A 27939-nucleotide genomic window follows, 5' to 3' on the forward strand; every position below is an offset into this window, starting at 1 on the left:
AAAAAAAAAAAAAAAAAAAAAAAAAAAAAAAAAAAAAAAAAAAAAAAGCAAAGCCCACCTGCCAACTCACAGTTCTGCAGGCTAGAAGTCCAGGCATGGTGTGGCTGGCTTCTCTGCCCAGGTATCTCAAGGGCAAAGCCAGGCTGCAGCTGGCTTCATTCTCACCTGGAGCTTGGAGTCTTCTTCCAAGCTCACTCGGGTTGTTGGCAGAATTCAGTTCTTTGCTGGCTGTTGGCCAGGGGTTGCTCTCAGCATCTAGAAGCCACACTCAGAACCTTGCTACATGGCCTGTCCACTCTCAAAACCAAGAACAGAGAACTTCTCATGCATCAAATCCCCATGTACTTTGAATCTTTTCCACCAGGAAGACTCTGGTCCCTTTTAAGGGACCACCTGATTATGTCAGACTCCCTTCTCCTTTCTTAAACTCAGCTGTGTCACCTACCATAAGCACAAGAGTGATATCTCATCATACTAACAGAAGCAGCCACACTCAGGTGGTGGGGACTTACAAGGGTGTGGGTCACTGAGGGCCCTCTTAGAATTCAGCCCACCACTGAGCAAACCCAGCTCAGACCTGCCTCACCATATGGACTTGTGGGAGATCCTGCCTATTATATTGCCGTGTGTGGCTGTGTATGTAGAGTCCAGTGGCAGTGAGAGGGCTGGGAGGCCATGCCGAGGTCTACCCCTCTCTGAGCTAACCTTCGGAATGCTCCTCCAATGGGCAGGGAATGTAGAAGTTGCCCCAGTCTGCTGGTGGTCACTCTCTCACCCACTCTCTCTTGTCAATTTGGCAGAGGTAGGACTCGGAGTGAGGTCTTGGCCTTCCATACCTTCCTCTATAAGGCCAACCCCATGAACCCTAACTGTCACAGCTCAAACACAAGTGCATTTTGGAGGGTGTGCACAGCCCAGCCCTCAAGCATGATATCCACCACCTGCCACCTGCCTTCCCCCACAACCAGAATCCGTCTGCAAGCATAGGCTTCTCTGAGGTTTGTGCTCCCTGGTCCTGCTGAGGGCTAGGTTAGAGCACACCACAGCTCTTCTGTCAAATATGAAGAAGCCCCTGCGCAGCCCGTGAGGTCGCCTTCTGGACACACCCAACCTTCCTTGTTCTCCATGTCTCCAGGGCCTGTTCCTAAGGACTCAAGGACACTAAGGAGAGAGCCTTTCCTAGGCCATATTTCTGTGTGCCAGAGAGCCCAGCAGAGAAACCCCAGTGTTTCCACATCTCCTCTGCTGTGTATGCGAGGAAGGCTTTGCAAACTACAGGAGAGTGCTAGGAAAATTACTCAACAGCTACACTCAGCTGTGCCAGAGGTAACCTAGACCCAGCAAGAAAACAAGGAGAGTCTTGGCGGAGCTCTCCAGCAAGGGCTGCTGCGTGGGGCAGGGGGTCGGCTCCAGGCCCTTGCACAAAGTCAGGGGTCACCCGGCCTGGCTTTCCCAGGCTCTAGCAGCCCAGCTGGGCTCTGGCAGTGAGTAGGTTACAGCCACTCCATTCACCATCCATCTTGGAAAGGTCAGGAACTAAATTTGGAACTTGGCTTTTAGTTCTTTTGCATCTAAGTTATCTTGAGAGGAGGCCGAGGGAAAAGGTTCACAGAGGAATGTGCCAGAAAAAAGAATGAATATTTTAAAGACAGGCTATATCTGTCTAGTTTTAATAACAACAGCAATAATAGTTGTTGTGAGTTACACAACAAACTATATTTACATGGCACTTTGCATTTCCCAGAGCATTTCTATACACCCTCTCATTTGGACCTTGCTGTGACTCAGTGAGGTAGGGATTATTATCCTTACTTCAGCCAAGAAACCTAAAGTCCAGCAAGTGACAAGGCCATGTCACTAGTCAGTGGCAAAACTGGAACTAGAACCAGGACTATGATGCCCACCTCAGCACTCTCTCTATCCATCATATGCCCTACATTTAAGCCTCGGGTCTATAATGTTTTCACACCTCCTATGGGGCCTGGAGGACTCAGACATATCCTGTGAAGCCTTATACTGTGAAAGGGATATGGCTCTCACCTGGGGCTGGGTATCACTGTGGTCCCCTACATCTGACACTTCCTGACACCGGACCAATACTGACTGGGGTCCCATGAAGGCCCCAAGTCCAAATACAGGCCCAGTAGCTCCAAGGTACTGCTTCCCATGACTCAGTCCACAAGAAGTGTTATTCAGGTGTTAAGCTTATTGCAGGAAGTCGGGCTGATTCTGGGTCCCCCCCACCCCAACCAGAGACCCTCATCTATCCAGGAGGAGACCTGAGGGCCTGTTTTGGTGTTTTTTTCTGTGACCGGTAAGGGATTCATAACCCTTGGCTTGGTGTCGCCCGCACCGCGCTCAGCCAGTGAGCGCACCAGCCATCCCTACGTAGGATCCGAACCCGCGGCCTCAGTGCTCCTAGCTCCGCTGCGCTCCCAGCGCCGCACTCTCCCAAGTGAGCCACAGGGCCGTCCCAGAGGGCCTGTTTGGTTGAGGACTTCAGCTAACATGAATCACTGGTCCCTGGGAAAATAGGGACTCAAAGCCAATCTACCTCTCAGGCAACAGCAGATGGAAAAAACCTCCTCCATGCCCACCCCCATGCTTTCTAAATGGCACAGGCTAAGGCCCAGGGCCAAACCCTAGGACTGTCACAGGCACGGCACAGCCTGTGGAGTCTCACCCCTCCTCCAACTGCTGCTCTTCCTTTGGTGCCCCTGGTAAAGCGACAACCACACGCACCGCACACATGATAGTGGAAGGCCCAACAAATATATAGGACTATATATATATTTTTTTTTTTAAAGATGACCGGTAAGGGGATCTTAACCCTTGACTTGGTGTTGTCAGCACCACGCTCAGCCAGTGAGCGAACCGGCCATCCCTATGTGGGATCCGAACCCGTGGCCTTGGTGTTATCAGCACCGCACTCTACCGAGTGAGCCACGGGCCGGCCCTATATAGGACTATATTTTGAGCAACTATATATATATTTTTTTTTTTAAAGATGACCGGTAAGGGGATCTTAACCCTTGACTTGGTGTTGTCAGCACCACGCTCAGCCAGTGAGCGAACCGGCCATCCCTATGTGGGATCCGAACCCGTGGCCTTGGTGTTATCAGCACCGCACTCTACCGAGTGAGCCACGGGCCGGCCCTATATAGGACTATATTTTGAGCAACTATATATATATTTTTTTTTTTAAAGATGACCGGTAAGGGGATCTTAACCCTTGACTTGGTGTTGTCAGCACCACGCTCAGCCAGTGAGCGAACCGGCCATCCCTATGTGGGATCCGAACCCGTGGCCTTGGTGTTATCAGCACCGCACTCTACCGAGTGAGCCACGGGCCGGCCCTATATAGGACTATATTTTGAGCAACCCTATATAGGACTATATTTTGAGCAACCCTATATAGGACTATATTTTGAGCAACTATATATATATTTTTTTTTTTAAAGATGACCGGTAAGGGGATCTTAACCCTTGACTTGGTGTTGTCAGCACCACGCTCAGCCAGTGAGCGAACCGGCCATCCCTATGTGGGATCCGAACCCGTGGCCTTGGTGTTATCAGCACCGCACTCTACCGAGTGAGCCACGGGCCGGCCCTATATAGGACTATATTTTGAGCAAAATAACCATCCCCCTTACACCTTTGGGAGACCATATAGCAGAGCAGTTAATAGCACAGACTTGGAAGCCACATAAGCTTTACAGCTGTGTGACCTTGGGCAAGTTAGGGAAACAAACCGTGCCTCTTCCTTATCTTTAAAATGGGATGATTATAGTGACAGCAGAGGTCGCATGGGGCTGTTGAGAACTAAGTGAGTTCACACATGCAGTGTACTTACAACAGTGCCAGCAACGTAAGTGTTGACATGACTGTTGCTACTAGTTGGAAGGCACCAATCCAACAACCTCAGTCATACAGAACCCAGTGACAACGAACGGAATAAGGAGAAAAAAGGCTTCTGAGAAGCCACAGATCAGTGTTGTAAAATCCATGAATTAAGCTAACGTCCTTTGTTCATCAGGATCCCACAGGGCCTTAATCAGAACCTGTTCACTCTCACTTTGCACATAGCTGCCACAGACTCAGGGACCTGGCTTCCAAGCCTACAGGAGAGGAGCAGCAGCAAATTTAAAGGGTGGATACTGGAGCAGGCAGGTCCCCCAACAAGGTGGGGTATGAAAAACATATCCAAAACCTTCCTCAGATCGTGACATCCTGGGACCACTTGGAGGTTCCTGAGCGCTCCTGACAACATCTCAGTATTATAGCAGGTTCAGTAATTGAAAGTCCCAATAATTGTGCAGTCTTAGAAAAAGGATGAAATATGTTCAGAATTTTTCTTTCAAAGATCCAGGGATTTGTATTTTATATTCTAAAAAGACATCTTCAAATGTACTCAAATTACAAGGAGCTCGGTACATGAAAGGGATTCTACTATATAAAAAGTGATTTTATATGGAACATTTCCCCCCAAAATGAATAAAGATGGATAAAAATGGAGCAAAAGGTGTCACCATATTTAGACCTCAATGCATCACCTCCTCGCATCCCATTCGCTGGCAGACGCAGAGCTCAAGACGCCTTCCCTGTCTGAAATGCGCAATGAGTAACACTGAACATAGCAACTGCCCCAGGCACTCAGAGGGTCATGGCCACTAGCTTAAGCACAGACCTGTCAAAGAGCTTGCCATCTAACTTGAAATGTCGGGTTCCTGATGAGGCCAATCTGCCGTCCTTGCTGGCCTCCTCTGCTGCACTGACTCTGAAATATGTCCTACCCTGCCCCAGCTATCCTCCCCTCTCCCAGCTCTGTCCTTCCTGCTCATGGCATCAGGCCCAGGGGCCAGAGTTGTCTCCTTTTGTGGTTTTAAACCACTGCATTTCTACAGCAGTGTTTACCATGGTGTGTCCTAGGGACACCACCCCTCAGGTCTGTGGTGTACGAGTGGAAAGCTGGTGAGCTCTCTGCCTGGTCCAAGGAGTCCTGGCACTTCCACACATGGTGGTCAAGAACACAGGTCTGGAGACACACTGCCTGCGTCTACAAGACAGTACCTTCACGTCATAGCGACATTTCATGGTGCAAATTATTAACATTCTCTGAGCTTCGGTGTCCTCATCCATGAAATGGGATAACAGTATCCATTTCATAGCATTACTGTGCTGTTTAAATGCATTAATATACACAAAACACTCAGGGCAGCATCTGCACATGGTACAAACTCATAAACAGTGTCTGATGTTATTACATTAAAGACTGGGGGAAGTCTTACAATAATTTATTTAACTTTGGCTGAAATTATTTTGCAACAGAACCAAGTTTTGGTTTTTTTTTAAATACCTGTTAATACTGCTACACAGTGTTTACTCTTTGAAACATTTTCATATCTACCTCACTGGATACTCATAGCAACCCTACACATTCCAGGGAACAGAGCAAAGAACTCAGGCTAGGGTTTCATATAGTCCTGAGTTCAGACTACAGCCCTGCCACCCACTCACCAAGCCACTTTACTTCTCTGAGATTTTCTTTCTTCATCTAAAATAAAGGGAGAATACCTGGCAGGGTTCCTTCATTCACCCATTCGTTCACTTGACAAATATTTATCAAGCATCTTGCATGTTCCAGTTACTGCTCAAAGCACTGGGGATACAGCAGTGAACAAGACGGACAAATTCTCCACCCTCACGTACACAAATAAACGGAAAGTATAATTTATTGCTGTGGGGATTAGAAATATTGCATGCGAAGCACTGGCACCTCATGATCACTCAATAAAGGTAATTATTATGACTAAGCATGTATTATTACTACCACTTGCCAGAGGAGATACAAAGAGAAAGGTTAAATGACTAATCCAATGCCATAGAGTTCAGGCCTCTCTTCCTAGGTCAGTGCCTGTGACCCTGGCTCCATTAAAGCTTTTAAGACATATCCATGCCCAGGTCCCACTCAGACCAATTCGATCAGAATCCCTGAGGGCAGACCTTCCTCAGCAGAAGCACTTTCCCAGTCTCCGTGTTCATACATAATACTGGAGCTATGTGGCCTGTTACCTGCAATTATCTATTAGTGTATTTTTTATTTTTTATTTTTTTTAAGATGACTAATAAGGGGATCTTAACCCTTGACTTGGTGTTGTCAGCATCCTACTCACCCAGTGAGCTCACTGGCCATCCCTATATGGGATCTGAACCCGTGGCCTTGGTATTATCAGCACCGCACTCTCCCAAGTGAGCAACGGGCTGGCCCTATTAGTGTATTTTGTAACCCTAGTAGTTCTGCAAAGTGTGTGTATCCGGTGCATTAGGTCGACACCTACAAGAGAGCAAAAATAAATCTCATTTTGTGATGATCATTATTGTTGATGCCTGAAAGCCCCACAAAAAGACTTCTCACCCTCAAGCAAAACTGACAATAAAAGAAGTCACAGCTCACTGCAAAAGATGAGGGAAATACAAACCAGCATTTTTATTCACTTCTCAGAGCACGCCCCTTTCAGAGCATGTGGACAGGACTCAGGCTCCTCAGAACATGTGGTAGTCCAGATGCAGGACCCCACATGTCTTCAACTCAGCACCGCCAGGAGACAGGGGAGCCTCAGACACATTCCATCTCCGCACGTTGACTGGCAAGAGACACCAGAAACCTGTGGCGAAGGGTAGAGAGACCCCCAGCCACCCAGGACTCTCCCTTTAGGGCTCTTCTTTGGCCATTAATAGACCTCTGCTTCCCTCCCTACGTAATCAGAAAACAAGGGTGAGGCATACACACATCCCCAAGCTTGCTGGGTTAGAGTTGCCAGGAACAGAGCTTTTGGATCTCCTCTCCCACCCTTCTGAGGCAAAAGCTAGCCTGGGGTGCTCCTGTTCCTGGCTTGCCTGCAGGGACCAGGTACAGGGAAGCAGCTTTCAGCTCTGCTTTTGAGTGCTAAAGGACAGCACAAATTTGCCTGTGCCAGGCATCTTTCTACGTATTTGCACATGTTAACTCATTTAATCCTCACAACCAGGTATATGATGCAACTCTCATTGCCCCAATTTTGCAGCAATAAATGGAAAAATACTAACCTTCCTCCTAGTCTAGCTCAAGACCCTCTGATGGCCACGCTCTCCTCTTCCAGCCCCTACGGGAGAAGCCCAGCCCAAAGACTCCTCCAGCCTCTTCCGCTCTCCTCTCCACTGTCACTTAAAGCCTGGCTGGCTCTTGCTCGAGAAAGTACATGGCACTGTTCTTTGCACAAGGTCAAATGCCAAACATATTCTCTTAATATTTCAACTCAAGCCAAGTCTTTGTGGACTTTGGGGTTTGCAGAGAACTGGGAGTTTTCCACACACAATGAGTTGGCTCTGCTTGCAGAGGTTGTTCAACAGACATCATATAATTTACCTATTGGGTAAACAGAAGAGGTTTACAGTTGCTATATTACAAATGATGTACTGCATAAGAGGTGGCATTGACAATAGCAGGACTGTGAATAAAGAAAGAAACACCAGTCACAGACCAGGTTTCATTATGCTTCACTAGCACGAGGAAAAGTTAACAAAGATGATGGATTTGGGTGCAAAAGTATATGTTAGATGGAGCATAAAACAGACTTTTATTTAAATAATGAGAGAAAGATCTTTTTAAAAAAACTATTCTGGAATAACTTTTCATCGCTTGGAAAGAGAAGAAAGCGAAGTGCTAGAAAATAAATGGGGATTAAACTGAACAGGTGGGAGAAGGGAAGGGCCTCTGAGAGAATGGTTGGAAGCTGGTGGATCTGCAAGGGAAACTGAGAGCAGGCACAGCACAGATGTGAATTTGCAAGTGTGTGTGAAAAGAAGAATCTCCTCTAACTCTGTCACCGTGTGAGTGTGCTTTGCTAAGTAGATTATTCTTGAGCCCAAGCTCTTGGCAGCTGACATGTATCATCTTTCTTCCTGGATCCTAGAGAGAACAGTAGGTAGACAAAGGCAGTCTCTGGAGAGGGCTCAGGGTGCAGAACATTCTAGGGCACTGTTCCCAAAGAGCAGTCCCTGGCCCCCTGCATCGGAACCACCAGAGAAGCTTATTAAAATGCAGACTCCCAGGCCCACTCCAGACTCAAAGAATCAGAACCTCTGGACCAGCTCTCCATGGGATTCTTATGCCACAGAGGCCTGAGAGCCACTGAGCAGGCACGTCCTCACCTCTCCTTTGCCATTTCCCAGAGCAGGACTCTGAAACAACAATTCTTTATTTACAAAAAAAAAAAAAAAAAGGGAAAAAAAAAGCTATGAAACTAATGGGGGAATCCTCAAGCTACATTTTAGGGGTACGTGATTTGGGAAGCCATGGCAAAGGGAATGTTTCAGTCACTGACCTCAGTAAGTAACTGTTGCACACCTGCTATTTCAGGGCCTGGATAAGGCTATAAACATGCATCAGCATCCTCCTCTCCTACTGACAGCCCTAAGCTTAGCTCCTCTTCTCATAGTCAGGCCAGTCCTCTTACCATTGGCCTTGAGTTGCCATAAAAATAAGCTTTTGAACTACCAACCAGTCCCTTTTTTATATTTTTAAACTCCATTTCCTTAGCTTCTGAGACTCCATTCTCTGCGATTTCCCCTCCTACCTCTCAGGCCACACCTTCTCCACGTCCTTCCTTGGCTCCTCTTCCTCCACCCACTCTGCAGACATCGGCGCCCCCAGGGTGCAGCCTTGGCCTTTGGCTCCTCTCACTCTCCGTCTGTGCCTCTGCCTGCTTCTTCTCTCTGTCCTCCTGCTACCCCCAAGCCTCCATCCTCAGCCCTATCTGCTGCCTGTGGGACATCTCCCTCCATATGTTCCATAGGCTCCTCAATTAACCCCTGATTGTACCCATCATTCCCTGCCCGTTAAGTGGAAACTTCCCCTGGCTTATGGCACCTGTTTGCCCACATCACCATCCTGAGGGCAGGCTCTCTCTGTCCACATTATCCAGCTGGTCACAAATCCAGGCAAGTTCACCTCCTAAATGCACCACCCCCTCTCTATCCCTATTGTCACCATCATCTGGACTTTGGCAAAGTTTCATTTTCTCTCCACAAACAGTCAGGCCTCCATGGAGCCCTCTTCCTCACGCACACTGCAAGAACACACCCCTGCTCCAAAGCCTTCGGGGCACAGTTAAGTGCAGCTGCTGGCACGGGCCGTGAAGACCCCATCCTGGCTCTTCTCACTCACTCAAAACTGGCCCCACTCCTCTGGGCATGAAGAGTGTGACCTTTGCATGTGTGCATACTCAGACTGAAATGCTTCTTTTGTCCCTGAAGTCACTTCTTATTGGGAGATGCCACTCAAGTATGTCATCCTATGTGGAGCCTTCCGTAATTCCCTTCCCAGCAGCAAAACCAATCAGTCCTCCCTCCGATGCCTGACCCCTTGAAAGACCTTTCAGCATTTGGAAACACCTGTTTACATGTTTGTCTTCCCTACTAGTCACAGTGCCTGGCTGTTGGTACGGATGTTTGTCAGGTGACTGTACAAGCATAAGAGGGACCAGCGGAAAGAGAGACGAGAGGGAGAACCCCAGGCAGGAGGCTACTGTAACAGTCCTGGCAAAAGGCAGCGAGGGCTGGGTGAGGAGGATGAGGATGACAATAACAACAGTAACACCCAACACGTGGCCCTTACTACGGCCCTCACTCTTCTAAGAGCTCTTTGTGTTTTGACTCATTTAATCTTCACGGCAACCCCAGGAGGTAGATACTGTTATTGGTATTCCCATTTTATAGATGAAGAAACTAAGGCACAGGAAGTTTAAACAAATGACTGAGAATAAAAAGGTCACTAAATGCAATATATTACCAATTTAAATCACCACAACTAAGTGGCTGCTCCAGCGGGCCCAGTGAAGGAAGAAGCTGTCACAGTTACCTATGCAGGACATCAGGGTTGGCAACACCCCGACCCAGCCAAGGGCAAGGAGAGGAGCAGTGTCTGGGCTTTATTTCGTTTTCTTTTGGGGGACAGGGTGTGTGCTAGGAGAGAAGATGAATTCTACCTGGGGCTGGTTTTCTGAGGTTCTGCAAGACATCCTGCACATGTAAATGGGGGTGGAGGCGTCCTCAGCTCTTCGTGGTCCTGTCTGCCTCACTCTTCCCCAGAACTCTCTGAGGTAACATCACCTCCATTAACAGGCCGGGAAGCTGAGGTCTAGAAAGACTAATTAACTTCAGATTAAGATTCAGAGTCACAAAGTGGCAAAGCCGAGATTTGAACTCAGGTCTGTCCAACTCAAATTTTGCTCTATCCAAAAGTCTAGTAGTTCCCAAATCTGACTAATCATTAGCACCCTATGAGGAATTCTTTAAAATGCATTTTCCTAGGCCATGCCCCAGAACTATTAAATCTGAATCAGACCCACCAAGGTGCTAGGATATGTGTGCTTAAGCTCCCCAGGCAGCTGTAATGACAGGCACGTCTCAGGAGCTGCTGCACTGCTCCCCAGGCCTCTCCAGTACAAGGAATGCTGGCCAGGCCTTTGGAAAGAGCTTAGCACTGGAGATGAAAGTCTTAGGAACTTCAATTTATGGACATAGATGAGCTCCCCAAAGGGACAAAGAGAAAATAAGAGGGCCCAGGATAGAGCTCTGGTCAAAGTTCCTGTAGAGGCAGAAGAGACACTGGAAGCAGCACCGGGTGATTGAGATTTGAAAAGAGGCATCTGACCACATAAGATGCTGCAGAGAATGAGGCACAGGAGGGCCCAGATCCCAACACTCAGATTGGTTATCTCCAATATTCTGATCTACTAGCTGACGCGAGGTTTGATTTTGTTTGTTTGTTTTAGGGGTCTTCTAACACCCCTTGACTACTGCCTCCCCCCAGCATTCAGGCAGTGACACTCACTGCCCCTGGGAGGGGATGACACCTGGAATGCAGAGAACAAGGAGTCAGGTCTGCAGCTTTACTGAGGTATCATTTACGTACCGCAAAATTCACCACCATAAGTACATGATTCTGTGATTAGTAAACTCACGCAGTGTGAGGCCATCACTACCATCCAGTTCTGGAACACTTCCATCACTCTGTGGTGTGATTTAAAAATTTGCTGTTTCTCCAACATCATCTGTACCCAGCGACCCCCATGCCAGCTCCAGAGTAATTCCAGAGTGACCCCCTGTTCTTTCCCATTGGCCTTTCTCTGTGTCCCAGAGGCACAGGGTTGACAGGTCTCAGCAAGCCCAGGGCTTCCTTCCTGAGCAGCAACCCAAGTGACCTTGCTAATCCTCCTGGGAACTGTGGGGTGAGTGGGCTCATATGTGGCCATCTCTGGGGTCTAAGACAAACCATACTCTGCCCATTTTCACCACTGCTTGGGCCTGGAGTAGCCCAAAGCTTCAATGGATTAAGGATGAGGCATAGATTCCATTTGTATGTAACCAGAGTTCCTTTTTAAAAAGTTACAGATTAAGTATGAAGCTGGTAGCAGAGGAAGATGAACACACAGAGAAGAAACAGAACCAATAGAAGGAGCTCCTGCTTTAGGGTGACACTTTTGCTTGTATTTATTCTGACACAGTAAAGATTTCTTGCCTGTTAAGAGACAAGGTCACACATCATATGGCCACCATGCCTGCGGCTAATGCTGTGCCTGCCAACTCTGACCATGCAATCACTCAGCGCTCACTGCCCAGCTTTGGAACCTTTGGAACCTGTCCCCAACACACAGCCCCAAGCAGAGCCATAAGACACAGCAGCCCCGCATTCACCAAACACTTTACCCAATATGGATCTGCGGCTGATTACAAAAACTGGAAAAATAGCAGAGAAGTTTAAAGCATGCATCGATTTATTTGATGAAAGGGCTAAAGGAAATGTCAAAGGTTAAAAGACAAAAGAACTCCACCCATGATAGTATTAGCAGCCAGCAGGGGTGGAAAGGAGAATCCTATAACCATCCTGCTTTTTAAAAAACAATCTCATCAGACAGTCCAATCTCACTAATTAGAGGAAGGTGCTGACGACAAGGGAAAGATAGTGGCTTTGGTGACTAAACACCCTTTGTAGAAATTACATGAAAAATAACGGTGTCTGTGCAGGGGAGAGGGAGAGAGAGACAAAATTTTCCTACACGCTCATAGTGGAGGCATCCCGGGAGTGCCACAATTTCGCCAACTGCATTCCAGAGCTCTTTTCCTCACATGCCCAGACAGAGCAAAGGCCTTTGTAATGACTTCATGCTTAGCCAAAAGTAAACACACTCTCTACTTTTTCCATGGACAAATTCTAACCCCAAATTGCCTCCAACAGCCTCTCAACAATCCAAATGGAAAGCCTCCTTTCACAAGAAAATAAAGCCTTTTTAACAGAATAATATATCTTGGCCGTAAAAGCAAACTTTCCTAAAAGCTTCCTAGAAATTATTTATCATGCAGCAATGCTACAGATCACCTGAGCAAACTGTACCAATGAAACAAATACACTTAATATAAATACAACAAATGATCCAGGAATAAATGCTCCAGCAAACACCTGTGCCTGCAACTTATGCAGCACATTTTGTAACACTCACAGGATTTGCTACTCAAAACACCCATGTGCACGCATGCGTACACACATATATACATACATACACACACACACACCCAGAGTTCACCGATGCCTAAGTGGAATATTCTCTCTAAAAACAGGCTGTGATAAGACAGGCACTGATTTGAATAAAGAGCAAAACAGCACACAGGATCTGAGCTCTACAGAGTTTTCATACATGTCAAACACACGTTGCACTTATCTGCCACGCTCCAGCTTGAATCCATGTGATCAATCTCAGTTTTCCATCAAGTAAGGAAAGCAGAGACTTGAGCATGGTGGACTTACCAGGTTGGAATTGGTGGCGTTGGAATCATCTTCTGGAAAGGGAATATAGATCGCTAAGGCCACACAATTGGCAAAAATAGTCAGTAAAATAATTATTTCAAATGGTCTGAGGAAGGGAGTTAAGGAAGCTAATGTCACAGAAAGCACGAGTGAAACAAACATACTTCTATACATTTTTAAATGAATCAAATATTCATAAGAATTTTGTTTAAAAAATACATTCCAAGCCCCTTGTATTCTGAAAAGAAACATATGCCTTTTAAGTGCTTCTAGTGAGTCCCCGCCAAAATTTTTCCTAATATGTCAAAAGCAGTGGAGGCCAGTCGCGTGCCAGAGTAAACACAGATTTCTAAAAACTTTTTTCCCCCTTATTTATTTAGATTGCATTTGACTTCATTTTCCCTCGTGTGTGCTCGGATTGCTTTTAAAGAGCAGTGCCTGCTCCAGGCACCCCATTCCCTCATGGCTTACCCACTGCCATCAGTGAACACGCTTGGGCAGGAGAGTGGGATTTTAGGACAAAGCAACTTTTCATGTTTTTCATTGAAATTTGGAGATTTTAAAAATCTTTTAAAGTGAAGAGAGTTTTTTTTTTTCCTTGTCCCTTACCCTCTGACAGCTTCCAGAGAACCTGAAGCCCAGCCAGGGGTCTGAGAACTCCAAAAGCATGGCAGGATGGTACTATGGGAATAGAGAGGGGCAGCTGGCTCCCCGTAAGGCTCAGTTTCACACAGAACTTGTAAAGCCTCTTCGCCTATGGAGGCCCTGCCTCTGGTGGGCCAGGCCTCCCTCCCACCTCCCAGGCCTCCTGACTTGCCCTTTGGGATGTGCTGGGCTGCAGAGGGATAACTCGAGGCTTACTCACCACTAGCAGCACACCCTGAGGCTCCCATGCCCTGATTTCTTTACCAGAATATCAGGGCAAAATACACTCTCAAGATGAAAAGTGAGCAATTGTGATAATATCCCTTCCAGTGAGACCCACCCCACACCCACAACTGAAGGCCAGAAAGGAGAACCTTCACAGGAAGGGCCCAATTTACGCTCCTCCTGCTCTGCTCTCACCCTCCCCACCACACTGCCAAGCTTCCAGCCTAGTTCATAGTCTAAACAGGAGGAAGAGAGGGATGGTAGTTCCTCGGTGAAGGGACCAACCTAAGTCTCCCAGGGTAACTGTACTCACAAAGTTAACACATTCTGAAGCAGGAAGAGACCTTAGAGATCTTCTAATCCAAACTCCTGAGGCCCAGAGAGCCTGAGAAACTTTCCTAAGGCCCCACAGCAGGTTAATGACCAGCCGGGACTAGAACCCAGATATTCCCACCACCAAGTCCAGTGTTCACTCCCCTCTGCAGATGGCCTTATGACGTGTGTTCACAGGAAACCCCAGGCCAGTGTTGCAGAATTCTGGAACTGGAAGGAATCTGCATCATTGTCTTAGTGACTTATCCCGTCAGCCCTGTCTCACAGAAGCTGTCGTTTCCTACGTGTACCTTGATATCAAAAAGATGGCATGCAGTGGACCTGTCCAACCTCCCAACTTTACAGTTATGGAAAGTAAAACAACCTGCCTAAGATCCAAAGTTGACAGACAGCAGAGCCAGGATCAGGACCAGGACCAGGACCCAGGCCGACTGACTAATCTTTTGCATCACGCTGCCCTTGAGCTGGCCAGGGAGCAAGTAGTGATGATGGAGCTGCCAATGCTGGTGCCAGTGCTGGTGATAGGAAGGACAGAGCTAACTTTACCAAGGGCTTACTCAGTGCCAGGCTCTGTTCTGACTGCTCTACACAAACACCCTGCATTGGAATGTGCAATATCGTCCCCACTTCTAATTGAGGAAACTGAGGCACAGAAAGGTTAGATGTTAACTTGTCCAAAGTCACACAGCTAGCGGTGGGATAAGAACCAAACCCAGGACATCCAGCTCCAGAGTCCAGGTTTCTAAGGCTTACGCTATACTGATCTGTCTTAACGACACCTAAAGCATTTTTAGGAAGTCAGTTCTTTTAGCCCTCCTACCACATCACCACTACCCTCCTAAACCTTTTCTTGTCTTTTCAGGAAAGTGATACTCAGCCCAGAGGCTGCTCAGTTTGGCTCCCATCATCTGGTGCCCTGTGCTCTCCCCACCAAGGCAAGGGCACAACAAATCAACTGAGGCAGACCGCAAATGTCAACTTGCTGCCTCCACCAAGGCGGGGTGACAGGTTAGCCTGGGGTGCTTCTTGTGTACTAGTTCCACCTCCTCCCCCACTCAGACTATCCATCCATCATCTTAAGCTAAAAGTATGGGGCTAATGACAGAGAACATAAAGTATAAAGATACCAATCAGGCAGATAAGAAAAGCCATCAGCAGAGGAGCAGAGGAGAACTAGGTGAGCCCTGGAAGCACTCTGTGTCACTCTGTGAAGACCAGATCATTTTTTAAACTGCCTTCTCTTCGTAATGACAGCTTCAGATTCCACTTTTTCAAGAAGAACTGATTGGCTAATACACCCATATATCTCCTTACCTGTCCAGTCACCCTTCCGAGGCAATCTAGGAATGTCACCCAACTAGTACCACTGAGGCTGGGTCCACTTCCTCTCCTCCAGGTGGGGAGGCACATTCCCCACAGGGAGCAGGGGGAGTGGTGACTATGGCAGCCATGGGGTGGGCGTTGAGGCCCCAAATCCAGGTCCGACTGTGTCCCAGTGAAGCTGGATTGTGTCCCCTGAACATCCACCCTCGTGCCTATCTAGTCTTACCTAGTACCACTTAGTACTACAGGGTCTGTGAGAAGTGTGTGGATTTTGGATTCAGGGGAACGTGGATTTGAAACCCAGCTCAATCAATTACCAGCTGTGTGATCTAGTGCAAGTTCTTTGGTTCTCTGGGCCTCACTGCCCTCCTCTCTGGGGTGCCTGACCTGCAGGGTCCCCCAGCTCTCCCGCTCCATTATTCTGCCATGAGCAGCTATGAAAGCAGCTTGATGTGGCTCACCAAAGACGAGCCTCTGACCCAGTCATCCGGGGAGTGAAACCATGCTTGGCCACTCAGGACAGGCTGGCCAGCTCCACAGCAGCCACTTCTTTGAAATGCATTCTCTTAAGTTACTTTTGATTTGAGTTGGAGCTCAAACATTTATAGAACTAACATTTCCTGATAAACAGAGACTTTCTTCGGGTCATCTTCTTTTACTTTGGACCACTACCCAAAACTCCAAATCTTTCCATAGAAACTCATTAACGAAACCTAATGCTCCCATCTGAACCCTGAGAGGCATGGTAGCCATGCCTGAGTGAATTCTGGTTATAAAAATGCTCGGCACTAAGCACCAGAGTTCTAGTCCCGTCTGTTACTGACCATATGACCCCAGAGAGTCTCTCCTGTGGGGCTTAACTTCATCATTGGTCAAAGTCAGGGTGGACCTAGAGATGTTTAAGGTCTTTTCCAAGCTCTATACCCCCATGATTCTTACGATGTTAAGGGGCTTGTAATTCCACAGGGAGAGTCCAACCCTTAAAAGCCATTTTGTCGGAAGGACCAGTCACTGGTTTCTATATGTATGAAGTGGATCTGTGCTTTAAACTCCAGACCAGTGTTCTCAACTTTGGCTGCACTTTAGAATCCCCTGGAGAGTTTTAAAAAAAAAAAAAAAAAAAAAAAAATGCCTGGGTGGAGCTCAGGTGCCTATAGTTTGTTAAAACTGCCCAGGTGATTCTAATGCGCAGCCAAGGCTAAGAACCACTGCTCCTAGGCCTGTGAGCCAAGAGCCAGGGTCACCAACCACTACCCTCTTGCCTCTCCTGGGCTCCATCACCCTAGACAGAGGTGAGGTCATGAAGCCATGTCAGTACCATGACAAAGGAAGGGAAGAAGGTTTTGAAACAGCATGAAATGACTATTAACCCAATCACAGGAGTGGATCCCTGGCAAGTTCAGCTACCTGAGATGATCTTTCACAGCTTCTTAGGCTCTTTTTCTCAAATGTTGCTTATTATATGAAGAGGGGGAAAAAAAAGAAGCAAACCCTGGGCGGCCTGTTTATAAGCAGATGCCTCAGCCCTGTCCCCAGAGATTCTGATTGACCAAGTCTAGAGCGGGGCCTAGAACTCTGCATCTTAACAGCACCCCAGTGATGCAGATGCGGTAGGTCTGAGAATAGTTTATAGGCTCAGCACTGGCAACACAGCCCACTGCCTGGTAAGCTTGGAGGGCTGGCCCCACATTTGGGTCCCAGGAGCACCCTGCCCGGCCTAGAGCACAAAGGATATTTCCATTCGACAATGCTTATGCACGCCCTCCGGATGGGGTTCTTCAGGGTCAAGCAGAGCAGAGCACGGGGCGGGCGTGTGGCAGTTGCGCTGCCCTGCTTCTTGGGTTTCCCATACTGCTGCCGCTTCCGCTGCGTGGAGCTGACTGTGGAGATGGTCGCATTGCCAGCACTGCCCATCAGCTTGGCCTGCCGTGCCGCATCAATGGCTGCCTGCCAGGACAGGGCTGCCCCCGGAGTGGGGATGTGCTCGGGGGCAAGCCCCGCGGCCGCGTTGGCATTCATGTTGGCATGAGCTGGCCGCGGGCTCCCATAGTTGGAACCTGCAGCAAGAGAGGAAAGAGCACAACCATTACTGGAGAGAAAATAGGAGCACTTGTGACACGCTTTGGATCCCAGACTCACAATTTTTAAAAAAAATCTTATTTCAGGCTATCGCAGGAGAGTGGGAGGTGGCATGTAGAAACGCTACTGTGAGATGCTGAGGAGAGAAAGCCAGGAAATCTAGTCCTAGTTCGGCCTAGTTCAACGGGTGACCTTGGCCATGTCACTCCCCTCTCGAGTCTCGCTGCCTCATCTAAGGCAGGTAAGAGATGAGGCACGTGCACCACAGCATGAACAGGCCTTAGCAGCACAGTGCTGGTGAGGAGAGGAGGATGCAGGAAAAGATAAAACACAATGCCACGTCTGTAAACGAAAACATATATTTACAAGAACACACACAAATAGGATGTTCATTAAAGAGAACAGAATGGTTGTTTAAGAGGCGTGAGGAGGAAAATGAGTGGAGGATATGGGGATAAGGAGGAAGAATGAATGAGTGAGTGAATATGAGCAGTCACTGCATGCATCAATGGTGACAGGTACAACGAGCTGAAGGTGATGATTCACTCACCTCTTGGCACTTGAGTTCCAAAAAGCAAAAATAAATACAATAAAATGAGAAAGTTGGACCAAAGTAAGGTCACATCCAGGCACCTCAGACCCATCTGGGCACTGAGTCTTGGTTGAACAGGAGTGGGTAGGGGGGCTCTGATGGTTTTAAGTCATGTCAGCAAATTCTTTGATGTCTGACATCCTGCTCATGGAGAAAGAAGATCTAGGCCCTCCTCTTGAAATGAGGTTAGCCTTTGGTGACTGTTTTGACCAATAAAATACAGCAGAAGTGACACCCTGTGACTTCCAAGGCTAGGACAAAAAAGGCAGTGCTGCATCCTCCTGAGCCCTCAGGATGGCCGCTCTGGAGGAAGCCCCCAGGGGAGGCAGCCCCACAGTCCTGGGCCACCATGCTGTGGGGAAGCGCAAACCAGCCTCCACGAAGAGACCACATGGAGAGAGATTCCTGGCCAGTCCCCAGCCGCTACAGTCACCTGACTGCCACCTCATGGGAGACCCCTAGCCACAATGCCCCAAATCAGGAAGTTCCTGAATTCCTGACACCCAGAAACAATGAGGGAGAACAAGGTGTTTGCTGTTGTGAGCCATTTGCTTTGGTATCTGGGAAAAAGGAACTGTGTGTAGCAAGGGTTGGCAGGGTAGGAGTAGAGGGACACTGTCATGAAGGAAGCCTGGGTAGGAACCAGGGAAATCCAGAGGGGCCAACCTGAGTAGGGAAGCTGCACTGCTCTGGTTTAAAGGCATCAAAGATTCAAGACTATCCCTGAGATACCACTATTCGCTTGGCAGACACTCTGTGGTTGTTAGGCTGGATGTCTCGTCCTAGCACCCGAAGGTTTGCCAAGTGATCAGCTCAGCCTGGGCCCACACCTGAATCTTCCAGAACAGATGTATGACCTGGAGACTTGGTACTGCTAGTCAACTGGCCAGGTACAGCAGGATCAAGAAAATCCACAGAGAACAGGGTGTTACTATGGGCAGTGGGCCTGACCTCTGGATGCCACTTCGGTTGCTTGGCAGACTGTTGCCGAAGCAGCCAGACCAGCTGCACGTACGTCACTTCTGAGTCCACCCACGATGACCTTTCTCTGATCAGTGTACACAAGGTCCTTCCAGGGAAGCTGCTGGGCCCAGAACCAACTGCCTTGTGGAGCCCCATCCCTCTCCTCACCTGTGACTCACTAGGATATAGATGAACACCTGCTGCCTCTGCCAGCCACCTTCCCAGCTCTTATCTTGGGCTGTCCTATGTTTCACCTCCAAGATAACTTTGTTCCCAATGGGAACTGCTTTCTAGAACCTATCACCCCCACCACCACCCCTTTCCCCCACAGAAACCTGTTGAGAACACATGAGCCACCTTAGGCAGGCAGAACATTCTCACCTGGAGGGAGCCTGTCCCAGAGACAGAACCCCAACGATCTCATGGGATTCCTGCATCCAGCCATGCCTGAAGTCAGCCCCACCCTGAGCCACAGGCAAGGAAGATGGGGAGGCCTCTCAGGGCTGGCCTCCACTAGGGCTGTATGAGAGAACTTCAAAAAGTTCATGGAAAGATTCTTATCTTTCAATTCTATTTTCCACGAACTTTTTGAAGTACCCTTGTACTTCAAGGCCCTGCTTAGCCTCCCTTCTCCAAGTAACCTTCCCCATCGACTATGATGACTGAGTTACTGAAGTAACTTAGCTTAATCTAATATGAATTGGGTCTCTGTCCCTTGCAACCATCAAAGATGCTTGCTCAGCGGCCAAAGCTTGTACCTGGCTGGGCTGTCATTTCTGGCAGATTTCAAAGTCTATATCCTTTCCATCACATCAGTGACAGCAAATTTCAACTCTTAAGCCAACTGACTGACATCACTGTCCAGAATGCTATACTTAAAGGATTCTGAGACTTTTCTGAGTACAGGAGGAAAGCATATCATGATAGATTAGTGATGTCTGCCACGAGACAAAGGGTAGGGAATGCTATCACAGACGCCATGCGTGTACCACCCCTGAGTGATACCAACATGAGCACAGCTACTCAGCCGCCTCTGGTGCCAAGGCAGTACTGTGGCTCCTGTACTGTGGCTTTCTGGTCCCTGTGGCACTGGAGCCCCAGGGCCTGAAAAGTTGCCCCCTTGCTAGACCCAGTTCAAGACTACAGAGAAAAAACTAAAAGAATGGATTTGAATTTATTAAAGCACCTGAAGCACAAGAACTACTTTAATAACCAGCAAACACGAGTATCTCCATTTAACACATAAGAAAACAAAGGAGCGTATGACTCATTAAAGGTCACACAGTGAGACAATGGAAGATTTCTGCAGCACGCACAGGACTCACAGTTAACTAGACTAGATGCCTGCCCCTCAGCTCTCTCTCTCACACACAGAGCATGCACCTCCTACCAGGTTTCATGGGCCTTGAGATGGAAGGGCTGTATTTCTGATCCCAAGAACATCCTTTATATTTAATATGATCTTCATGTGACAACATCCACGACACTAACAGCCCAGTAGTAACCCTCAGGGCACCCCTGGGGTGAATGAAAGTGGAAGGTGTCCCTGTTTCTATTTGCTGCACCGCAGCAGCCAAGTCCAAGCGCCTAACCTCCTGTCTTTCTTGGTCCACCAGAGAGGGCTGGAACTCTAACTGTGCTCCGTTCAATCTGTGGTTTATAATTTTTTCTTCCTAGATGCTCTGTTTGGCATTGACAAAATTTAATAGATTCTATTTCAGTTCCTGGACTAACTCACCCTCCACGCACATGAAAGCACCATGTTCCCCTGCTGTTGGCCTGCCCAGACCCAGCTCTACTCATGACAAGCCCTCTACATCCCATAGCGCCCCAAGGTCACCATCTTCCAACGCAAATCTTTGTCCTCACCCCCTGCAATGTGCTCACTCCCCCTCTCTCACATCAGCTGCCAGTTCCAAAAACCAAGCAGTCCCAGGAGTTTCTGGACAACACTTGGGAAGAGGGCAGAAAGCACCAGGCCTGAGAACACACCCATTGCACAGGAAGGCTGAGTGAGGGTGTCCCATGCACCCCAAGCATGAGCAGAGGCTTCCAAAGAGCAAGATAGCAGCCACCTCCACAGCCAAGGGGTAGTTCTGAAAACCAGTCTTGGTAGTCTGACTTCTGAGCCCCCACTCCATGGGGAGCCTTATTTATATTGTGAGCCGTTCCCAGAGCATGAGGACCTCTCTGGAGGACACCATCTGGAGAAAGCACATACAAATAGGCCCATAGGGAAAAATGGAATGTCAACCTCTCCCTACCCAGAGGACAAGAAAACAACCTTCAGTATTTTGGTCCTGGCAGCTCTGAGCATGGGTACAGCCCTGTGACATAACTAAAGGCACTGACACCATATAAACAGAGCCATATGCAGGGGGGACAGGTGTGGCCTCCCAGGGCTGGCCTCCACTGGGGCTGTACTTCAAGGCCTATTTAGCCTCACTGTTTTCAAGTAACTATCCGCCACCCGCTGTGATGATTCCCCACCCAGACCTCAGGTTCTGTGAGTACCTGTAGGTCACCCACAACAAGCTGGCACAACTATCCAATAATCCCAGGAATGGAAAACCCTCATCTCTGACTCAATGTTTTTGAATCCAAAGTAGTGCCATGAAGGTAGGGCAGGCAGCATTGTGCCCCTGATGGCTTTTGTTAGCACAAAATAACCATCCAATGCAAAGAAAACAATTTTCAAATTATGAAGCTGATTCAAAGCTGTCTCCTGGCTGCCAGCTGAAAAGATGCCACCGTGTAAGTTTGCTCTGGCTCCTGGACTTACCAGGCTATTTCCATTGGTGCTGTCATCCCTGAAGGTGCCCCAGAGCAGCAGCTTAGCAGATCAGGCCAAACACCAACAGGTAGGTGCCCCACAGCAGGGCTCTCTTCCCCGGACATAAGAAAATGACTCCCATTTGTCAAATGGCCCCGCTCCCCTGGAGATAGCAGCAACTCTCTCTTCCTGCACACAGGTGCTGCTGCTCAGATGGATAAGGATGAGGACAAGACCCCAGCACAGACTGGTCAGCTTCATGTCACGCTGCTTAGCAAGGGTCCAAGTGAGGAGTCCAAGTCAGGAGACAGTGGCTCATGCTTCCCTGTGAGTGAGGCTTGGCACTGGGGACATGAAAGGTGTTCAGTGACAAAACAATTGATTCTTTTTTTTCTTTAATCCATCTCCACTCATGTACCTGATCCAGGTCTGAGGGCCATATCCATGAAAATGCTCAACATCTATATGCTAAAGACTGTAACAGTAATGATGTCATGCTAATGATGAAGGTGGACTACTACAGTGTTCTTTGGAAAGAACATTGTTTTAGTCAGTCCATCTATGCCCTAAAGAATGGGCTTCTTCTCAAGCCAGCAGGCTCTTCCTCTTACTTCTTGGGTGTGATAGAGGGGCAGAAGTTTTGAGGAGAGAGGTTGTGAGTGATGATTTCCATCTCCCACGCTACCACCCTGGTCCAGGCCACCCTCCATATATTGCCCAGAAATGTTGCAGTAGCCCCCACCCACCCTCCGACAGTTCTCATTTCTACTCTTGCCTGCCCCCAATCCAATCTCCATGCAGCAGCCAAAGTGACCTTTTAGAAACATAAATCATAGATCAGGACCTGTCATCCCCTAGTTAAATCCCTTCAAAATCCAAAGTCTTTGCCATGGCTTATGAAGCCCACATGGGCTGGCCTGGGCCCACTTCTCTGAGCTCATCTCATCCTGTCTCTGGCTGGTCCAACCCACTCCTGACTCACTGGCCTCATCTCATGCTTCACACATGCTCGGTCCTTGTCTGCCACAGTGCCTCTGCATGTAGTGAGATCGCTCTTCCCTCTGCTCTTCACTGGTGATTCCTTCTCACACCTCAGGTGTGGGCTTAGATGATTCCTTCTTAAAATCCCCAATCCAAATAAGCAGAACTCAAACACTAGCTGCCAGTGTTCTCCCTACCTCCCTGCATCCATGCCGCCCTCGAATAAAGATGCCCAAACCCCCTGGCACCATAAAGAGATCCCCATCTAGCCATATGTGTAGAAAAAGGCATGGGGCTACTGACCTGCTTTGACAGCACGGCCCCCTCTTCAACCTCAGTAACGTCTGCAGTGAACAAAGGCAGGTCACTCCTAATGAGCAGCCCTGGTACACACAGAGACAACCCATATTGACTCGCAGACAACAAGAAGCAGCAGGTCGCCCCTAGAAAGCAGAGAGCTGCAAATGAATTTCCTCCTGAAGTCCTGACTGCTTAGCAATCCCTGCAGTGGGAAGGAAATGCTTTCTCTCAGGCCACGGTGTCACCCAAGATCACTGCAGAAGCCCATTTAGCTCTTGCTGTCTGCCATCTCACTGTAATAGCAAGGGGCTTACATTCTCTTTAAGAGTATAGCAGACAATCTGAAACAGAAGCCGTACTTTCTCTGCCCATTAAATACCAAACGACTAGAAAGCAGGAGGCCATTAATCTTCCCTGTCTATTGCCTCACAAAGACAGCTGGAAGATGCATCAGGGAGGATACTGCCTCTTGGTCTTAGAAGACAGCCCAAGGCCTGTCCATCTCAAGCCCAGTGGTGCTCACCCACAGAAGGATCAGGTGTGGCTTAGCACCACGTGGCAGGTGGTGGCCTGGTGGACTGACTAGCTCACAGCTCTTCCATCCTCCTTCTTCTCTGCCTTCCTAGACTGCAGAGGCTAGAGAGCTAAAAACAACAATTCCCAATCTCCCTTGTAACTAGAATTCCTGATCCAACTTTGGGACTGGCCAATCAAGAACTGAATTGAAACTAAGTCAGGTGGGGAGAGCATCTATTTTGCGGTATAGAGCTGGCAAGCCCTGCCCATGGCTTCCTGACACCTGATTGTGGGTAAGGTGGTGTGACCCTGGAGCCAGCTCCTGGCACAGTGACTTCCACATTCCCCAGCTTCCTAACTGTACCAGAGCCGCAGTTCCCTTGGCAGACCTGTCCTGCAATGTTTTTCTGGGAGTCATTCCTGCAAGCCCAGCCCAGAACCTGATCTCCCACTCTTCCAATTATTTCATAAGCTCTTAAATCTCTGTATTAAGTATCTTTGCTCTTCAAATGGCTCCAGCAGTTTCTGTTATAGGTCTGAACCTTGACTGAGACATATAATCTATACAACACTATCCAATACAACTTTTACAATAATAGCAAAAGTGCTATAATTTGGGGCTGCCCGATGTGGTAGTCACATGTTAATATTGAGCATGTGAAATGTAGCTAGTACAACTGAGGAAATACGTTTTAAATTTTATTTAATTTTAATTAATTTACATTTAGATAGCCACATGTGGCTAGAGGCTACCATACTGAACACTACAGGTCTCCATTAAGAGAAATCATCAAGGGAAGAGCATGATGAGGAATAAGGTGTGAGAAGTAAGAATACTAACACAGCACGTAATGCTAAATTGTGAAAAGCCTTTAAAAAAAAAGAAATCAAGAACTGATTCTGATGTTGACGGGTGGGTGGATTTTCTGATCAGGAAATAACCACGCTATGCAAAAAGACATATTTTCAAATCATGAGAGATTCTAAGATCCAACAAACAGCATAGAAACCAAACGTCTTTTTTTCAGTGTCTAATACTCTAGACAGATGAATGAGAAACTAATTTTTTCTCAGTGGGCAGATGGAAAAGCTGATATTTCTCCCCAACCTAAATGAGAGAGGGCCCCAGAACATCCCAGCTGAGATGGAGACCCTTTCACCAGATTGAGCCCCCAGTGCATTTTCTGAATGTGTCAACCATGATGCTATGCATCTGACTCCTTTTTCCTCCTATCTGAGCTATTTTCAGCAGCATTCTCTTACACTTCTGCCTTCCTCGTCCCTCACCCTGCTACAGACACAGTTCATGAGAGATGAGGATGCTTAGAACAGGCCCCATGACCACAGTAGTCAACTCTGCTCCAAAACAAAGAGACAGTGAGGGACCAAGGACATCTGTGGCTATCTCCTCAGCTCAATGGATCAGGTGCTGCCTTAAATAAAACTGTCTCTTTTCCATTCTACATCCCACCTGCCCCTGATGACCAAGGCAAAGGCAGGAAGGAAGGCAGAGAACATGGAGCATTTCAGAGGCCCAAGCCAAATGGAAAAGTTGTAAAGCTTCTGGCATTCACATCTTCTAGGGATCCAGCAAATTAAACCTCTTCTCTGTTCTTTACGGGGCAGATGGTTGAAAGAAGGTAAAGAAAGGAAAAGGAATCCTAGCAGGGAATCCCACCAGAAGCAAACCACTGGCAGAGAACCAAAAGGCCTCAGCTAGAGGACCCTGATCATAATGCCATTTCCCCACTGGCACTTAAGGGCTCTCATATCAACATCAGAGAGTACTAGGAGGAAATCAAACTGATAGATACACAGAGCTAAACCATCACCTTCAACCAAAGATGATGAACTGCAATAATAAAATACTTCTTTCACTTATTTCCAAGCATGGCGAGGAGTGAAATCTTGACCTTTTGTTATTTGCACTAAGGCACCTATCACCACCTGGTAAGAGCAAAACTAAATTATAGGCCATAGTTGAGGATTAATTCCAGTTTATCAAAAGTCAGCATTTCAGTTTTAAATGTGACAACAAAGCAGCCTTTGCAGTGAAAAGACAGACTTGATCCTGACTGATGACAGATACCCAGCTAGAAAAGTGGGAAATCCTTCAAGTTGTTGGTGTCCAGGGAACAGGCAGGGGGTGCAGAAAATGAGGAAGAGTGACACAGGAGCCTGCACAACACCAACAGGACCCAGACACCAGCTCAGCCTCTTGTTGCTTCAGCTGATGAATGCTTGAGATGAGTTAACTCTAATATTTGGGTGCTTCTTATTCTCCTAACAATCCATGAGCTGCTTGAGAGCAGAAACCAGTTTTATGGCCTCAGAAATCCTAGTACAGTGGTTCTTAGTAGGTGTTCAAAACAAACTTTCTGCATGGAAGTTCTTTTACAGAACTTTTATTTGCACTTCAAAGGTTTCTGGGCAGAAGTTTACAGGGATGATGCTACTCGGTTATTTAAAGTTACTATGTGTGCCATATGTTAAATGAACATTTGTTTCTTGCTCCCCAAGGGAAGTCCCAAGAAGCAAGAACTCTTGTCTATATTGTTCACTGCTGTATTCCCCAGAGCCTAGAACAGCTTGGAGGGTGGTATGTGTGCAATGAAAATGTGTTGAATGAATGAATAAATATCTAAAAATGTAACTGTCCCCAAAATTTCCTTCCCATAATATTAGTTACTTCCCATAATATTAATTACAAGACTCTGTCCCATGACATGAGTGGTTTTGTCTCTTTGGCCCATTTTACTGCTAGGAAAGCAGGGGCATAGAGAGAGTGCACTTTCCCAGTCACCAGATCTAGGACACAGGAGGCAGTGCTATCTTGTGAAGACAGTTTTTAGTATACTCAGTGGCCTGACTCCTTCCTTGTCACCATCTGGGAGGGGGGAGTGATGGCTAATACTCACTCACCCTGCACATTTACTGTCACCCACTTAAGTGGGCAGGGCACCTTTAGGAACCAGCAGTAACTGCTCTAACTCCATCTCGTGCCTCTGAATGCCCAACCAGACAGGCTAGGAGGTGACTTGGTGGAACAGCTCAGTGGTCCCTGCAGCCCAGGTGTGACCCTGCTCCTGAGGCTCAGAGCTCAGAGCCCACAGACCCCACAGAACCCACAGACCCCAAAGACCCAGACACTCAAGCAGTGGTCCTGTGCTGTGAGGACAACTGAGCCCTGCCCCGTGCCTCCTGCACTTCACCAGAGGGAAGCATGCTCTGACACAGCCCATGAGGAAAGCAAGTTAGCATTCTGTAAGCAGCGTCAAGAATTCCAGCACTGGGCCACCCTTGTCAGAAGCCACCCTAAGGGGCCGGCGCTTGGGAGTGCGGTGGCGCTCCCGCCGAGGGTTCGGATCCCACATACAGACCGGTTCCCGCTCACTGGCTGAGCGAGGTGTGGGGGCAACACCGAGGGTTGCGATCCCGTTGTCGGTCCCGGTCCGGTACAGGCGCAACACTGAGGGTTGCGATCCGCTGCCGGACACGAAAAAAGACAAAAAGGAAAAAAAAAAGAAGCCACCCTAAGGACTAATCCAAGACTCCAGCAAAGCAATGTACCTGAATTTTCATCACAGTGTGAATTATACTAATACAAAATTAGAAATAACTTAAAAGCCCATCACTAGGGTGCTGGTTAGATACAGCAATGCATATCCATATGACAGAATTTTAGGAAGCCAGAAAAATTACATTTCGAAAAATATTAAATAATGTAGAAAAAAAATTTTACAACATAATATTAAGCAACGGGAAAAGGATCCAAAAAAAAAAAATACACGCGCACGCGCGCGCACACACACACACACACACAATGTTTTTTTCATAGAAGAAAGACCAGAAGGAAACACTTAAAAATAGTACTCTTGGTTATCTTTAGGTGACAAGTAACATTTATTTGCAGAGAGGCAATACAGCTGAGCAGTTAGGGGTATGTTCTGGAAACCAGGCAGACTGGATCCAGATTCTAGCTCTGCCAGTTACAAGTCTGTGTGACTTGAACAGTCTCATAACTTCTCTGTACCTGAGTTCCTCATTTGTAAAATACAGGTAACAACAGTGCCTATCTCATAGCATTGCTGCAGCAATCAAATGAGTTAATAAATGTAAAACTCTCAGAATAGTGCCTGAGAGTGAGAGCCTTATAAGTACTATTTTTTATTATTCTATTTTTCAAATTCTGTACAATAAGTAATTCTTTGGTAATCATAAAGAAAAAAAAAGTAGGCCGGCCCGGTGGCGCACTGGATAGTGCGCCGCTTGGGAAGCACTGGCGGGGGGCCCGCCCCAGGGGTCGGGTCCCACATACAAACCGGTTCCCCCCCACCCGCTGAGGGCGGGGCGGGGGGGATGGCG

The 27939-nt window shown here is 47.8% G+C and overlaps 1 protein-coding gene across 1 annotated transcript in view; it reads right to left on the reverse strand.

Annotated features, from left to right (window-relative positions):
- LOC103586435 (voltage-dependent L-type calcium channel subunit alpha-1C-like) overlaps nucleotides 1-27939 on the reverse strand; it is a 500162-nt gene that overhangs the window by 424080 nt on the left and 48143 nt on the right. The window contains exons 2-3 of the mRNA XM_008567719.1: nucleotides 17106-17427; nucleotides 12845-12950 (exon numbers count right to left, since the gene is read on the reverse strand). Coding sequence (XP_008565941.1) covers nucleotides 12845-12950; nucleotides 17106-17427 — 428 coding nt within the window. The remainder of the gene's footprint in view (nucleotides 1-12844; nucleotides 12951-17105; nucleotides 17428-27939) is intronic.

Source organism: Galeopterus variegatus, unplaced genomic scaffold, assembly GCF_000696425.1.
Source record: "Galeopterus variegatus unplaced genomic scaffold, G_variegatus-3.0.2 Scaffold337, whole genome shotgun sequence".
In the NCBI taxonomy this organism is placed as follows: domain Eukaryota; kingdom Metazoa; phylum Chordata; class Mammalia; order Dermoptera; family Cynocephalidae; genus Galeopterus; species Galeopterus variegatus.